This window comes from Podarcis muralis, chromosome 7, assembly GCF_964188315.1.
Source record: "Podarcis muralis chromosome 7, rPodMur119.hap1.1, whole genome shotgun sequence".
In the NCBI taxonomy this organism is placed as follows: domain Eukaryota; kingdom Metazoa; phylum Chordata; class Lepidosauria; order Squamata; family Lacertidae; genus Podarcis; species Podarcis muralis.
This window is the reverse complement of record NC_135661.1, coordinates 20939199-20955296: the sequence shown is the minus strand read 5'-3', so window position 1 is coordinate 20955296 and position 16098 is coordinate 20939199. Positions and strand designations below refer to the sequence as shown.

The following is a 16098-nucleotide window of genomic DNA, read 5'->3' as shown; positions in this document are numbered from 1 at the left end:
TATCACGATATGGACTTCAAACCGGTTTTCAGTGATATAGTGCTGTATCGCCCAGCCCTACTCTGGAGAGTCTGTCGGAGCTGATGGTGGCAGGCTACGTAGACCAGATGTGGGCAGATTTTGGCCCTCCAGCTGTTGCTAAACTGACAGCCGGGAGGATGGGAGTTGTAGTGGAAGCTGGTTCCTTGGTGCAGATGGGGCACTGCCCCACCAACTTCAGTCTGCCCTCGGCCTGCCGCCACCTGCCTGCCTTTTCACAGCCATCCAGTGCACGGGGAGGCTCAGGCTGCCAGCTTCCTCCTCCTTAGTAGAACTCCGCAGGAAGGAGGAGGATTGGGATGAATCTAGAATGACCTGACGCTGCCTGCCATTGGCTCTGGCGCCACCTACTGTTGGGCTCCCTGGCTTCTGTCCCATCAGCCCCAAAGGGCACCAACCATCACTGATCCAAGCAGGGAATACTGAGCGAAACAGGGCGAATATTCCAAGGCGTTATAAGGAAGCTTCCTACATCCCCAATATAAAAACTGCCTTTGCTCAAATAGAGCAGTAAACAGGAAACATGGCAGGGTCAGAGTGTCAGATGCGGACCAGGTTCAAATCCAGCCATGAGGCTCACTGGGTGACCTGCGGCATGCCTCTCTCCCTCTCAGCCTAGCCTACCTCGCAGGGTTGTTGTGAGGTTGAAACACTGCAAAGGCAAACCTTGTGTAGGAGTACAAGGGGGAAAACATGACAGACTGCAAGAGAGCCATCAAACCCAACATCCCTGTTTTGCAACAGATGCTTTTGGGAAAATAATAATAATAATAATAATAATAATAATAATAATAATAATAATAATTTGTACCCTGCCCATCTGGGCGGCTTCCAACAAAGATTAAAAGTACATTAAAATGTCTCACATTAAAAACTTCCCTGAACAGAGCTGCCTTCAGATGTCTTTAAAAGTCAGATAGTTGTTTACTTCCTTGACATCTGGTGGGAGGGCGTTCCACAGGGTGGGTGCCACTACCGAGGAGGCCCTCTGCCTGGTTCCCTGTAACTTGGCTTCTAGCTGTGAGGGAACCGCCAGAAGGCCCTTGGCACTGGACCTCAGCATCCAGGCAGAATGATGGGGGTGGAGACGCTCCTTCAGGTATACTGGACCGAGGCATGGTAGAAACAAGAGGCCCTTCTTGCACAAGCTTAATGAAGAAGAGCAGTGCTGGATCAGGCCAGTGGCGCCCACCTAGCCCAGCATCCTGTTCTCACAGAGGCCAACCAGATGCCCCAATGGGAAGCATGCAAGCAGGACCTGAGCGCAAGAGCAACTCTCCCCTCTTGTGATTCCCACCAACCACAATTCAGAGGTATACTGTTTCTGACAGAGGAGGTAAACCGTAGCCTTCATGGCTAGTAGCCACTGATCGCCTTATCATCCAGGAATTTGCCCTAATTCTCTTTCAAAGCCATTCAAGTTGGTGGCAATCACTGCCTCCTGTGGCAGTGAGTTCCGCAGGTTAACTATGTGTTGCGGCAATCACACGAAAGGCTTTTTGCCTGTCCTGAACCTGCTTCTCCGAGGGGAGAAGGGAGAAAGTTTCTCATTTATCTGGTCTTTGCACACTTTTCTAAACCTCCATCGGATCCTCTCTCCCCGCCAATCCTTAACCACATTTCGCTTCATCTCTGCACTTAAAAAAAGAGAGAGAGAAAAGGCCACAAAGGCAGCCTAGCCACTCGGATCCCTGGACGAGGAGCATGCATCTTGAAAACAAGGTGCGCTGGATGAGAATCACTTAAGCTTTGGAGCTAACTAAACTGTACTCGGAGTTAGACCTAAGAAAGGCTAACATCAGATGCAACTCATGGTGCTTTCTGCTACAGAATTAGAAGGTGGGTACGATCACAGTTTTGTAGGATCAGGCCAAGTTGCCTGATTGCAGAGAACCATTCGGATTAAGGGGATAAGTTTAGTTCGGTTTGCATTTTCTCATAGAGTTAGAAGGGACCCTGAGTATCATCTGGATCAGGCCAGGGTCTGCAAAGCAGGAATTTGCAGCCCTAACGGGGGATTGAACCTGCAACCTTGGCACTGCCAGCACCATGCTCTAACCAACTGAGCTATATGAAGGCGCTTTCAGTTTGCATTTTCTGAAACAACCCACAAACAAAGAACGCAGCCACCCTTTGGAAGTTGGGCTTTTCCAAATTCTGCAATGCGGTTCTTCAGCCAAGAAGTGTGTTTGAAAATGCAGGTGTCGGGGGGGGGGGGGGAGGGAATGTGCATGAAAAACACAAAAGTTAGTAGAAAGTATGGTTTGTTTATAAATGTATTTTATTGCAGAAAACTGCTTGCAGAAATGTGTAAATTACATGCAAAAAAAGAGTGTGCACTAGGGAGAAATGTACGCTAAGATGCAGAGCATTTACTAAAAAGTAATAATCCCGAACGGATGTGAAAAATGTGAAGAACTGAACTAAAGATTGGAAAAATGAGAACCCAAGAGAAACAAAAATGGGCAAAATCAAAATCGACAAGCTCACCCATCCCTATAAATTGGATTATCTCTGGGAAGCCCATGAGCCAGGTATGATGGGGGCACCATCTCCTGACATCCAAAAATCACCTCGGAAAATGAGGCTGTGCTCTTTGCTCCTGTAGAGTTGGCTCCAAAGCTAGATCTACTCAAAATAGACGCACTGAAGTTAATGGACATGACTAACCCAGGTCCATTCATTTCAATGGGCCTGTTCTGAGTAGAACTTAGCTGGACACGGCCTATAGCTGTTAGGGACCCATATCTCTGACCTCAACACTGACAGGGGAAACTGTTGGCCTCTGATTGTCATTGAGACTACAGTTCCCATCGTCCCTGAACATTGGCAATGTTGGTTGGGGATGATGGGCATTGGAGTCACAGCAACAGCCGGCAGCCTTATTTTAAAGCCATGCAATTCAATGAGCAGCCATCGCTGCCTCCTGCGGCAATTCCTTCCATCAGTTCAGACAACCTATGATGCAGATGCTCCCAGGGTCTACTAAATGCATCCTCACTGAGCCCACAGAGCAGCCCCCTGGATTGGAATGGAGGGAAATTTTATTTGTTTTGCATTTTAAAGAAACTGACCTCTGACCTAATTTGCACACTGATCAGAACAGAGTTAACAAAATGGGTTGCATGCTTCTTCCAATTCCAATTTTTTTAAAAAATGGCATTTTGTGGTGGGAAAAGACCTACAAAGCGGTGTTATCCTTAAGTAGTGAAGGCATAGAAAATGCATAATTTTTCAGAAAGTGCACACCAAAAAAAAAAAAGTGAGAATTTTTCATGCATTTAAAGAACAACCTTCAGCAAACAGAGCTATTGTCAAACTTGAGTGGCATGGAAATGAAATGATCTCTTCTTAACCCTGCCTGTGTTTAGGTTCTGTGCCTTGGCCACCTAACTTTACGTCATCCTCAGTTTTCCCCATCTGTGAAATGGGAATCCAACTGTGTTGTCACGTGGATGAAAAAGATATTTTTAAAAAGAGATTCCACCCCACCCCCTCCACCTGACGCTTGAGGATTGACTGCAAAGAGGAGCTGAGAACAGGCATGTATATTTGGATATCTACCTTGGAGTGCGTGTTGAGTTCTTCGCTGTTGGAAAGAGTCCCGTTGAAAGGCTCTGTGTACTGATTAGGCTCCTTTGGCTTCTTTCTCTCTTTCTTGGCCACCGCGACTCGGATGTGGGAAAACTCTTGGCACACCAAGGCTGCCAAAACTATCCAAGTCCAACATTTTATCTTGGCTTTGCCGGACATCTTTCAAATGGAGAGAGAGAGAGAGAGAGAGAACACCCTCCAGAGAGGAAAATCAAAATGCCTGTGAGTCTTCGGAGAGAAACGTGGTTCGCTTCCTTTCGCCTCTTAAAAAACCAAATGTGCAATGCAGTGTAGTCCTGGCCTTGCCAACTGAGTCTGTTCGTGGGCAGAGAACGATCACGGTGAGCAAATTCGATGCCCCTTTGGAACAGATGGTTGATCAGGTTTTGAACAGCCAAAACGACTCACGGTTTGAAGTTACTCCTTGATAACATCAGCTTGGGAAGCCGCAAACCCAGAATCTGACTGACTGGCGGAGTTCAGCGGACACCTGTCCAGTATTTCACATTTAAGTCTCCTTCCTCACCCAAACGTCTTCAGACCTCTAGATTCAAATCAGCAGCAGGTGAAGGGAAGAAATAGCAAAATAAAACCACGCACACAAGGAATTGAAAGCAGATTGAGGGTGGGGGCGGTGAGCACCCTCACGAATTTTCGATCTTTGCCGCTTGCTGGGAAAGTTCGCCTCCTGACACGGAAAACATCCACTCAGCCTTCGCTCTCTGTCCACCTTGAACTCAGCAAGAAAAAAAGGTCCGATCCTTACCAGTGGGAAACCATCCTGTTTGCAGATGTTGAAACCGATTGAACTGGGAAGCTCTCAAAGGCATCAAAAGTGCTCAAAGTCAGCTATCTCACTTTTTCTGGGCGCAGAAATTTGTAGATGAACGATTTGGCAATCACCTCCGTAGGGAAGAAAACAAACTTCCCAGCCTTGATCCCGTTAACTCCAAACACCGGGGTCCAAATCTTCGTTCTCTCTCTAATTGGGCCTCTCTCTTTTTTTGCTTTCCAAATGCCCGTCTGCTCTCCGTTCCTTTCCCGCCAGCGGCAGACCGGCAAAAGCCTCCTTGGTTGTAGCTCGGCAAATAAATACTAGTTTTGTGGGAGAGTTTCCCATCAACTTGAAGGAGGGAGGGAGGTGAGACCCAGCCAGAGAGGGAGGGATCGCATTCTAATGAGTTGTTGGGGCTGGTCTTTCAGACTCCTATTAAGGGGAGACTGGTGGATAAGTGGAATCTTTCTCTGTGCCAAAGAACATTTAAATCAGAAATGTCTCTCTGCGCGTTCCCTCCCACCCAGCCCCTTCCAAAAACTCTCTTCCCCATTATCTCAGACTGGGATCGCCGCTTCTCAGCAGAGAACGCTGTATCAATGGAGCACTGTTAGCTTTCATAGAATTTGGGAAGAGATGGAAGGGACCACAAGGGTCATCTAGTCCAACCCCCTGCAATGCAGGCATCTTCTGCAGGACTCGAATCCACAACCCTGAGATTGAGAGTCTCGTGCTCTGCCAACGGAGCTATCCCAGGTATAGCACTTTGTCGGACTTAACAAAGTGAGGGATGTGGGTTCACTGAGGTCAAGGGCAGATCTTGGCATGTTGGCGATCCAGGTCTGAACTGGGAGCACAGGAGAAGGTGCGATCGATGAGGTTTCATGCAGTGGCACCAGAAGGGCAGGACTTTATGGAAGGCGCCCAGGCACCCAAATGCAGCAGGGCTGGCTTACTGCCTCTGCCATCAACAGGCTTGTCCTCTATTATTCAAGAGGCTTGATTATTGTAACTTGCTTTAGAAGGGCTGCCCTTGAAGCTGACCCAGAAACTCCAGCGGGTGCAGAATGCCACGGCGAGGCTCCTTACGGGGTCCTTGCCATGGGATCACATTCATCCACTGCTTTACCAACTGTGCTGGCTCCTGGTGGTGTACAGGGTCAGGTTTAAAGCCCTTCACGGCCTAGGACCCTCGTACCTACAGGACCGCCTCTCCTAGTATGCCCCGCAGAGGACCTTAAGGTCCACAAATGACAACATTTTGGAGGTCCCAGGTCGCAAGGTGGTTAGATTGGACGCAACTAGGGCCAGGGCCTTTTCAGTACTGGCCCTGACTTGGTGGAACTCTCTGTCACAAGAGACTAGGGCCCTGCGGGACTTGACATCTTTCCGCAGGGCCTGCAGGACAGCCCTTGTTGTTGTTGTTTAGTCGTTTAGTTGTGTCCGACTCTTCGTGACCCCATGGACCAGAGCACGCCAGGCACTTCTGTCTTCCACTGCCTCCTGCAATTTGGTCAGACTCATGTTTGTAGCTTCGAGAACACTGTCCAACCATCTCGTCCTCTGTCGTCCTCTTCTCCTTGTGCCCTCCATCTTTCCCAACATCAGGGTCTTTTCCAGGGAGTCTTCTCTTCTCATGAGGTGGCCAAAGTAATAGAGCCTCAGCTTCACAATCTGTCCTTCCAGTGAGCACTCAGGGCTGATTTCCTTAAGAATGGAGAGGTTTGATCTTCTTGCAGTCCATGGGACTCTCAAGAGACTCCTCCAGCACCATAATTCAAAAGCATCAATTCTTCGGCGATCAGCCTTCTTGATGGTCCGGCTCTCACTTCCATACATCACTACTGGGAAAACCATGACTTTAACAACAGCCCTACCTGGAGATTTTTATTAGTATTATTTATTAAAGTTCTATACTGCCCATCATCCAAGGATCACAGGGTGGTGTACTATATAAAAACACAAACATAACTATATAATATAAACACAAATAGGCAAACAAAAACAGTACCCCCACAGTGTTAGACTAGAACAACATCGGCTTGAATGGACGTTTGCCAACGCTCTGAAATAACAGGGCACAACTTTAGTTGGGAATGGCAATGTCGTGTTCTCCCGGGTCAGATTGCTTCTCCAGACAGTGAACGGTTTAATCTATTCTACCTACCTATTTTAATCAGTGAGGGCCAGTGCCTATTGGGACTGGTAGGGTAGAAAGCAGGGAGCCTGACAGTAGGTGGCGCCAGAGCCAATGGCAGGCAGAGCCAAGTCACCCTCCTACTGAGTTCTACAAGGGGCAACAGAGAAGAGGGCGATCGTGCCTCCCCTTGTCTTCTCCTCTCCAGGCTCATGCAGGTTCAGTAACGTTTCTTGATTTTCTCTACCCCCCAGATGGCCTCTGTGGCCCTCCAGCAGCCCATTCCAATCCATCTGCAACCTTCCTTAAAGTGTGGTGCCTCAAAGGAGGAGGTTTGGTCAGCGCAGAATAAAAGTGGGACTAATCACAGTCAGAAACTCGTAGAGCCTAAAATCGCGTTCGCCCTTTTTGCAGCGGCGTCACGCTGCCAACTCACGGTCAGATGAGCAATCTAGGAAGCTGCCATTTCGAGTCAGGTCTTTACTGACTGGCAATGACTCTCCATGGATTCAGACACGGATCTCTCTCAGCCCTACCTGGAGGTGCCAGGGAATCAACCTAGGACCTTCTGCATGCAAAACAGGTGCTCCACTACTCAGCTATGCCCCCTAAGCCGCACACCTTGCGAATGACTGCGATCCCGACAGCCTTTTCCTATTGGCCACTGCCAAGCCAGACAGCGCCCCCTCTTCTGTACTTTCTGTGCATTCGGTTGTCGCTTTGCCCAAATGCTGAACTTCACATTTGCTTGCTGGATTTAATTTTGGTTTATTTGGAGGGCACAAGGAGAAGGGGACGACAGAGGACGAGATGGTTGGACAGTGTTCTCGAAGCTACCAGCATGAGTTTGACCAAACTGCGGGAGGCAGTGGAAGACAGGAGTGCCTGGCGTGCTCTGGTCCATGGGGTCACGAAGAGTCGGACACGACTAACCGACTAAACAACAATTTTGGTTTATTTCCATCTACATTTTTCTCCCATTTTTCCTTTTGAATCTTCGGGGGGTGGGGGAGCATCTGCATTGCAGGGGGTTGGACTAGATCAGGCACCCCCAAACTCGGCCCTCCAGATGTTTTGGGACTACAATTCCCATCATCCCTGGCCACTGGTCCTGTTAGCTAGGGATGATGGGAGTTGTAGTCCCAAAACATCTGGAGGGCCGAGTTTGGGGGTGCATGGACTAGATGACCCTTAGAGTTCCTTCCAACTCTTAAGCTGATTGACATCCAATACTCTTTTAAAATGTGTTGGGGAGAGGGTATTACTGAGTTGTTCTTGTTCTTGTTTTTATTATGTATTCTGTGATTTTTTTAAATTGTGATTTTATGTTGCAAACTGTCTTGAGACCTGCAGGTATAGGATGGTATACAAATTTAATAAATACATTATTATTATTATTAACAACAACAATAAATACAGCTCCATGATCCTATCTACATTTATATGAGCCTGGGCTAAGTTAGGACATCCTTCACAAGCTGATAATCATTCATTTCATTTTTTAACAAACTTGGGGTTCTTTGGCAGACAGATCTGGGATGAGGAAGGGGGGAGTTCCCTGCAGCAATAAGGTTTGCAACACATTGTAATAAGCATTTTAAAAGTATTTAAAATAAAATAAAAATACTGACATCCCCATAATTTATCCCAATTGCAGCTGCCGGGTCAACTTGGCATGGGGTTTGTTTACCTTTTGGTGCCGAATACTTAAAAGGTTCGACTCTAGACATGCTTAAGGAAAAGTTGCATGCAGACTCCGGGCCTTTTTGAGGGGTGCGGAAATGTTAGGTGTGTTCTAGGCGGGGAGGGGGGGGAGGAAAGAGCCGTCGCAAAGAACGCCCATCCTTGCCACGGTCTGCGGAACCGTCTGGGCTGTTTAGCTGCAATATGACAGATCGTCCTATTAATGTGTCATCAAGTACACTTACAAAGTCGCGGGGCCGTCTACAACTAACCTGAACAAAAACTGCCAGGAGACGCCAAGGAAAGTTAAATATTATTAGCGGAGAATGGCTTGCTACATAGTTCTCGAGGAATGCAAGATAGCTATTTATGCAAGGGGAAGGGCAGGAGAAAAGATGATGTGAGCTGGAAGCAGCCGGGAGGTGGAGGGGGGGGGAGCCTGTTAAATATTTATCCATTCATAGAATCATAGAGTCGGAAGGGGCTCTGAGGGTCATCTAGTCTGACCCCCGGCAATGTAGAAACATGCAGCCGTCCCATACGGGGATCGAACTTGCAACCTTGGCGTTATCAGCAGCACGCTCTAACCAACTGAGCTATCCAGTCCAGGAAGGTTCTGGGCAGGCATAGGCAAACTCAGCCCTCCAGAGGTTTTGGGACTACAACTCCCATCATCCCTAGCTAACAGGACCGGTGGTCAGGGATGATGGGAGTTGTAGTCCCAAAACATTTGGAGGGCCGAGTTTGCCTATGCCTGGTTCTGGGCTGGGTTTCTAACCAGGGTGTCCTAGGGATGGTCTGCCTTTTCATTATTTATCTTTACAGTGGTACCTCGGGTTACATATGCTTTAGGTTACATACGCTTCAGGTTACAGACTCTGCTAACCCAGAAATAGTGCTTCAGGTTCAGAACTTTGCTTCAGGATGAGAACAGAAATTGTGCAGCAGCAGGAGGCCCCATTAGCTAAAGTGGTGCTTCAGGTTAAGAACAGTTTCAGGTTAAGTACGGACCTCCGGGGGGCACACACATTTTCTTCGAGTCAACAGGGTCGTCTTCGTTGAGGTCTTGAGGAAGCCAGCATGGTTGAGCCAGTAACTGCAGTTTTGGGAGGTGCAGCCGGCTTGGCAGTGGCCACAATTGGTGTCCCAGTAGCACTGGGAGCAGTAGGCTTCACTGGAGCTGGAATTGCAGCTGGCTCTCTGGCTGCAAAAATGATGTCGGCAGCAGCCATCGCCAATGGTGGAGGAGTAGCAGCTGGGAGCGCTGTTGCCGCGCTTCAGTCAGTCGGTGCTGCTGGGCTGTCCGCTGCTACCACAGCTGCAGTGACAGCTGGTGGAGCACTGCTGGCTGCCATCTTCCCTTAAGAAGAAGACACACATACGCAGAGGCTATATCTACTTGGAAAAGCAGTACTTGGAAGATTAGGCTTTGCCGTCAACGGCATAAATGACCTTAAGCAAAATGTGATTTTAATCAATGCTACGTTATTCCTACTGGCCAAGATATGCAACAACAAATAAAGCTTTGAGAATTAAACAAAAAACAAACAACAAAAAAGTACGGACCTCCGGAACAAATTAAGTACCGTATTTTTTGCTCTATAAGACTCACTTTTTCCCTCCTAAACAGTAAGGGGAAATGTGTGTGCGTCTTATGGAGGGAAAGCAGGCTGCGCAGCTATCCCAGAAGCCAGAACAGCAAGAGGGATTGCTGCTTTCACTGCGCAGCGATCTCTCTTGCTGTTCTGGCTTCTGAGATTCAGAATATTTTTTTTCTTGTTTTCCTCCTCCAAAAACTAGGTGCGTCTTGTGGTCTGGTGCGTCTTATAGAGCGAAAAATACGGTACTTAACCCGAGGTACCACTGTATTTATTTATTGCATTTACAGTATATCCCACCTTCCCCCACCCCCAGGAGCTCAAGGCGGTTCATGTGGTTTATCCCGCCCCCCCCCATTTTATTCCCCACAACGACCCTGTGAGGTAGGTCCAGCTGAGAGGCAGTGACTGACCCCAGGTCGCCCAGCGAGCTTCGTGGCCGAGCGGGGATTTGAAGCCCTGGCCTCACAGGTTCTGGACTGACCACAACATTCAGCATTTCGAAACTTTCCCCCTTTCCTTCACGGGAAGTGCAGAATGCTGACAGGAATGAGGTCTCATCTAACACCTGATCTAAACCGGTTCTAAACCTAGATCAAGGGAAGTAATAAAAAGGTAAAGGTAAAGGTACCCCTGCCTGTACGGGCCAGTCTTGCCAGACTCTAGGGTTGTGCGCTCATCTCACTCTATAGGCCGGGAGCCAGTGCTGTCCGCAGACACTTCCGGGTCACGTGGCCAGCGTGACATCGCTGTTCTGGCAAGCCAGCGCAGCACACGGAACACCGTTTACCTTCCCGCTAGTAAGCGGTCCCTATTTATCTACTTGCACCCGAAGGTGCTTTTGAACTGCTAGGTTGGCAGGCGCTGGGACCGAACGACAGGAGCGCACCCCGCCGCAGGGATTCGAACCGCCGACCTTTCGATCGGCAAGTCCTAGGTGCTGAGGCTTTAACCCACAGCGCCACCTGCGTCCCATTAAGGGAAGTAATAGTGCCACTGTATTCTGCTCTGGTCAGACCTCACCTGGAGTACTGTGTCCAGTTCTGGGCACCACAGTTCAAGAAGGACACTGACAAACTTGAACGTGTCCAGAGGAGGGCAACCAAAATGGTCAAAGGCCTGGAAACAATGCCTTATGAGGAACGGCTAAGGGAGCTGGGCATGTTTAGCCTGGACAAGAGGAGGTTAAGGGGTGATATGATAGCCATGTTCAAATATATAAAAGGATGTCACATAGAGGAGGGAGAAAGGATGTTTTCTGCTGCTCCAGAGAAGCGGACACGGAGCAATGGATCCAAACTACAAGAAAGAAGATTCCACCTAAACATTAGGAAGAACTTCCTGACAGTAAGAGCTGTTTGACAGTGGAATTTGCTGCCAAGGAGTGTGGTGGAGTCTCCTTCTTTGGAGGTCTTTAAGCAGAGGCTTGACAACCATATGTCAGGAGTGCTCTGATGGTGTTTCCTGCTTGGCAGGGGGTTGGACTCGATGGCCCTTGTGGTCTCTTCCAACTCTATGATTCTATGATTCTATGGTTGCTGGTTTGCCAGGGGGTCAAGGTTCGAGGTGTTGCTATTGGTGTACAAAGCCCTTAACAACTTGGGAGCAGTTTATTTTCGAGGGCGCCTTTCAACCGCTTCAATCTGTTGTTACAAGTGCCACGTGATTCCGGTTCTGCATCTGTAAGAAATCCATCTTTTAGTGCAACTGCACCTACATTTACTGCCTATTGATACCCTCACTGTTCTCTTTTTGGCACCAGATCTCTAGAATGCTGGTGAATTTTTAGTTTATTGCTGGTTTTGATTTTTTGAACATATGATTGGTTTTACCAATTATTTTATGCTATGTTTTTGTAAACCACTTTGGGTTGTTGTAGTTTTTAAAAAAAGAATCATGGTTTATGAATTTTATGAAATAAAATGCCCATGAAAATTTGTCGGTTTTTTAGTTTGGGCTCATCTGCACATTTTTGCAAGGCATTTCCACTCATGCAATGCATTTTCATAGGTTATTTTCTCCGGGGTTGGATGGCTGCATTGCAAAATTTGAGGACGTGTGAACTTCAAGGGATAGTGATGTTTCAGTTTGCGCACCGACTGGAAAGATGAGAATTGGGTTGTTTCTTGCTAAAATGGAAACAAAACTCAAGTTTCTCCTGCACACCTACCACTGATCAGCTATTGGGGCGTGAGAAAACTGGGGAGGAAGAATGGAGCAGATGGAATTCTAAAATGTGCCACTCCGCGCTACAACAATTTGTTGCCATCCTCTCTTGCATATTGAAAAATTACTACGAGAATGGCATTCGCTCTCACCAAATCTCATCCGAAGCCCCTACAGCAGAGATAAGGAATCTATTGCAGGGGCCACATTCCCTTCTGGACAACTTTCCAAATGAGTGGTGGGCGGGGCCAGAGGCAAACCTGGGCGGAGCAACGGATGCAAATTTTGCCTGTGTACAGTAGGCTGGTTTCTACACACATGTCTTTGCCCTCCATAAAAAGAAGCAAGAGGCACAATCAGAGTCCGAGGAAATGTTTCCAACCAGACAAAAGCACTCAAAGGGGGGGGGGTGAAGCAGGGGTGTGGCTTGGGGAAGAGTTTTGAGGGCCATACAAAGAAGTATGAAGGGCCACCTTCTTCTGCAGTTTTAAAAGGTCAACACAACATTGTCTTTGGGTTGTATCCAATAAAGTTTGATTCAGAGAGCACCCATTAAAAGGAACGGGAGTACGTTAGCTGCATCCATTAATAGGAATGCAGTTCTTCACTGTTGAAGAACACAAGCTGAGAATCGTCTCGGTTGTGTTTCATTTTCTGCAATGCCGGCTTGCAGGAGGAGAATCTCTCATCATAAAAGATGTTTGCTAAAGGGACCCCCTTTCAAAGAAAGAGTTAAGCACTGTACTTTTCAATCAAGACTTTAAAAGCAATGCAAGGAGGAGTGCCATGAGCAGGATTTATTTTGTAGGTAGTTGCGATCCAACTGTCCATACACCCTGCCCAGACTTGCGCCCTGCGAAACGTCACTTTTGCAGTGGTTTGACTTCACCCCTGGAAGCGCACTCCATTGTTTCTGGAGACAGACGGATGCCAACATTTTTTTCAAAGCAATGCAGTGGCTAAGCAGTAACATGGAACTGGGAGGGAGAGGAGAAAGAATCAGCGCAGGGCTTCCCAAACTTGGGTCTCCAGCTGCTGTTGGACTACAACTCCCATCATCCCTGACCACTGGTCTTCCCAGCTATGGATGATGGGAGTGGTAGTCCAACAACTGGAGACCCACGTTTGGAAAACACTGGTCTATAGCTCCTTCCCGTTTTGAAGTTATTTTAGACACAAAAGATCTATTGATATGTGAAACTGCTTTCAGATAAGCTGAAAGAATTGGGAAATTCTGTTCTCTGTGAGGTGAAGCTGAGAGACTTCAGAGAAGTGTGACTAGCCCAAGGTCACCCAGCAGCTGCATGTGGAGGAGCGGGGAAGCGAACCCGGTTCCCCAGATTACGAGTCCACTGCTCTTAACCACTACACCACACTGGCTCCCAGACAGGCAGCAACTCTCCAGGGGCTCCAGCAGAGGTCTTTCCCATCACCTCATTCTTCTCACCTGCAGATGCCATGAACCTGGAGCAAGTATTCTGCCACCGAGTTATGCCTCCCCACGGTCCCCAAAGGGTGTGGGACTAGTGCAGGGGTAGGCAACCTAAGGCCCGTGGGCCGGATGAGGCCCAATCGCCTTCTCAATCTGGCCTGCAGACTGTCTGGGAAGCAACATGTTTTTACATGAGTAGAATGTGTGCTTTTATTTAAAATGCATCTCTGGGTTTTTTGTGGGGCCTGCCTGGTGTTTTCACATGAGTGGAATGTGTGCTTTTATTTAAAATGCATCTCTGGGTTATTTGTGGGGCATAGGAATTCATTCATTTCCCCCCAAAAAATATAGTCCGGCCCACCACATGGTCTGAGGGACGGCAGGCCGACCCACGGCTGAAAAAGGTTGCTGACCCCTGGACTAGTGGGACAAGATCAAACAGTGCATGCAAGAAGCATTATCACCAATATTATTTCTCCTCCCTCTCTACTTTCTCCGCTGGCCAGGTGAGACAAGAGAAATGGAGAACACTTCTGAATTGAGAATCCCTAGCAATCGGATGCAAGGTCTAGGTAAATGGCTTGAGGGATCCATCACGCTCATTTAAACTTGGGTAGTATCGCGGCGCCACCTCGTGGATTAAAAAGAAAGCACACATACACACACGCTCATTGAGAAGTCAACAGTGTCCGGCCAGATGTGTAGGAAGCTCACTAGTAGGATGTGAAGGGGACGGCCTACCTGTTTGCCCCAACTCCACCTTCTGGTATCAAGAGGTAAACTGCTCCTGAGCAAGGAGGCTCCATTCAAAAAACTATCACGACTAATTAAACACACACATATGGGACTTGTCCTGCTATCTCAGGGTTGGACAGAAGGCAGAGCAGGATCTGCTGGGTGATTTACAGTAGATCAGGAAGTTCCCAGCTCTCAAATTATTTACAATAGGGCACATCCAAGTAAGCTATACTTCTTGAGTAGGTCTACTAAAATTAATGGTAGATCTGTTGAAAATAACAGCTCGCAGCCTAGTCAACCGTACTCGGGACTTTATGGGCCTTGGATCTTGTCCAGCTAAGTCCTACTCAGAGTAGACCCATTGAAGTGAATGGGCCTAGGTTAGCCATGCCCACTGTTTTCAATGGGTCTTCTCCCAAGTAGGAATAGGATTGGATGCAGCCCTGAGGTTTGATCCTGCAAGGCAGCACATCCGTTCTGGTTAATAGAGTGGTGTTCCTAATGCCAAGGTCACAGAATTATAAAAGTTGCAAGGGACCCCAAGGGTCATCTAGTCCAACCCCCTGAAATGCAGGAATCTCAACTAAAGCAACCATGGCAGATGGCCCTCACTCTTGTGTAGGTTCGATCCCTTTACGGTACAGCTGCATATCCCTACATTGCAGGGGGTTGGATTAGATCAGTGATGGCCAAACTTGGCCCTCCAGCTGTTTCGGGACCACAATTCCCATCATCCCTGACCACTGGTCCTGTTAGCTAAGGATGATGGGAGTTGTAGTCCCAAAACAGCTGGAGGGCCAAGTTTGGCCATCGCTGGATTAGATGATCCTCAGGGACCCTTTCAACTCTTACTATTCCATGATAATTGGGAAGAGACACTCCTTGTACAGAGGCAGTCTACCTGTAAATCTCAGATGCAAGGGAAAGAATAGCAATGGAAGGCTGTTGCAGGCCTTTGGGCAGGGGGCATTCGCGGCCCTACCCTGAGATGCTGGGGATTTGAAATTGGGACCTTCTGCATTCAAAGCAGGGGCTGTACCATTATAGGCCCTTCCCTTAAGACACAGGAGGTGTCAGACCCTTAGTTCCACGTAGCCCAGTAGTCTAGATGTCAGGATTGTGGCCCTCAGAGACTCCAGGCGTCACCAGACTGCAACTCCCATCACCCATCTGGCCATTGGCTATGCTTGCTGGGGATGATGGGAGTGGTAGTTCAGAGACATCTGGAACGCCAGAGGTTCTCTGCACGATCAGCGTGACTGTACGTTTTCAAAACAAAACTAAACTGTTTTTAATATTGTGTTTTCATGTTGCTAAAGGGTGAGGAATCAGCAGCAGCAGCAACATCCAGAATGTCAAAGGATTCCCACACATGCTGCAACCTCTGAGCTCCATCCCTTTCTGGTGAAAAGGTTCTAGGCTCTTATCCAAGACATCTGCGGTCCAGGATTAAAAGACCTAGAGCCAGGCTCTGAACTCTGCACCCTTCGTTTCATTCTCTCGCCCCCCCCCCCCCCGACTCTGGAATCCTTGCCTAAATAAATATTTACTCCACCCGGAACAGGGCCCAAGTGCTGTGGTCCAACTGCCGGGCGGATTCCAGGCTCAGAGGGACTCTGCTGCTGCCATTGGTTGAGAATATATTTCCTCGATTTAAAAACAAACGGGAACGGTTTCAAATGAGAGGCTTACCATCTGGCCTGGAACTTGTGAGCCGTAAGTTTCAGCTTCACAAAATACACACATGCTGAAGAATCCTGTCCTTTTGACGGCGATGCCTCAAAACCCAAAAACACGAAATCTCAACATCCTTCCTGGGTAGGAATGGCAAGAGGGAGCAGAATGTGGCGGCATGGAATACTCCCGCCAGCCATGCCCTCTTCAAAGCTATTCCATTCCATTCCCTCCTCCTCCCCCCCAACTATTTTCCTTCCCA

General features: G+C 48.2%; 1 protein-coding gene across 3 annotated transcripts in view; it reads right to left on the bottom strand.

Annotated features, from left to right (window-relative positions):
* C1QTNF12 (C1q and TNF related 12) overlaps window positions 1-16098 on the bottom strand; it is a 51109-nt gene that overhangs the window by 32802 nt on the left and 2209 nt on the right. Inside the window, exon 1 of one of the 3 annotated variants that reach the window (XM_028740828.2) lies at window positions 3604-4826. The exons of 1 other annotated variant lie outside the window; for it this stretch is intronic. In XM_028740828.2, the coding sequence (XP_028596661.2) occupies window positions 3604-3792 (189 nt within the window). In that variant the 5' untranslated portion in view covers window positions 3793-4826. Of the gene's footprint in view, window positions 1-3603; window positions 4827-16098 lie in introns of those variants that run through there. One more of the 3 variants, XM_028740827.2, reaches the window with a different exon arrangement.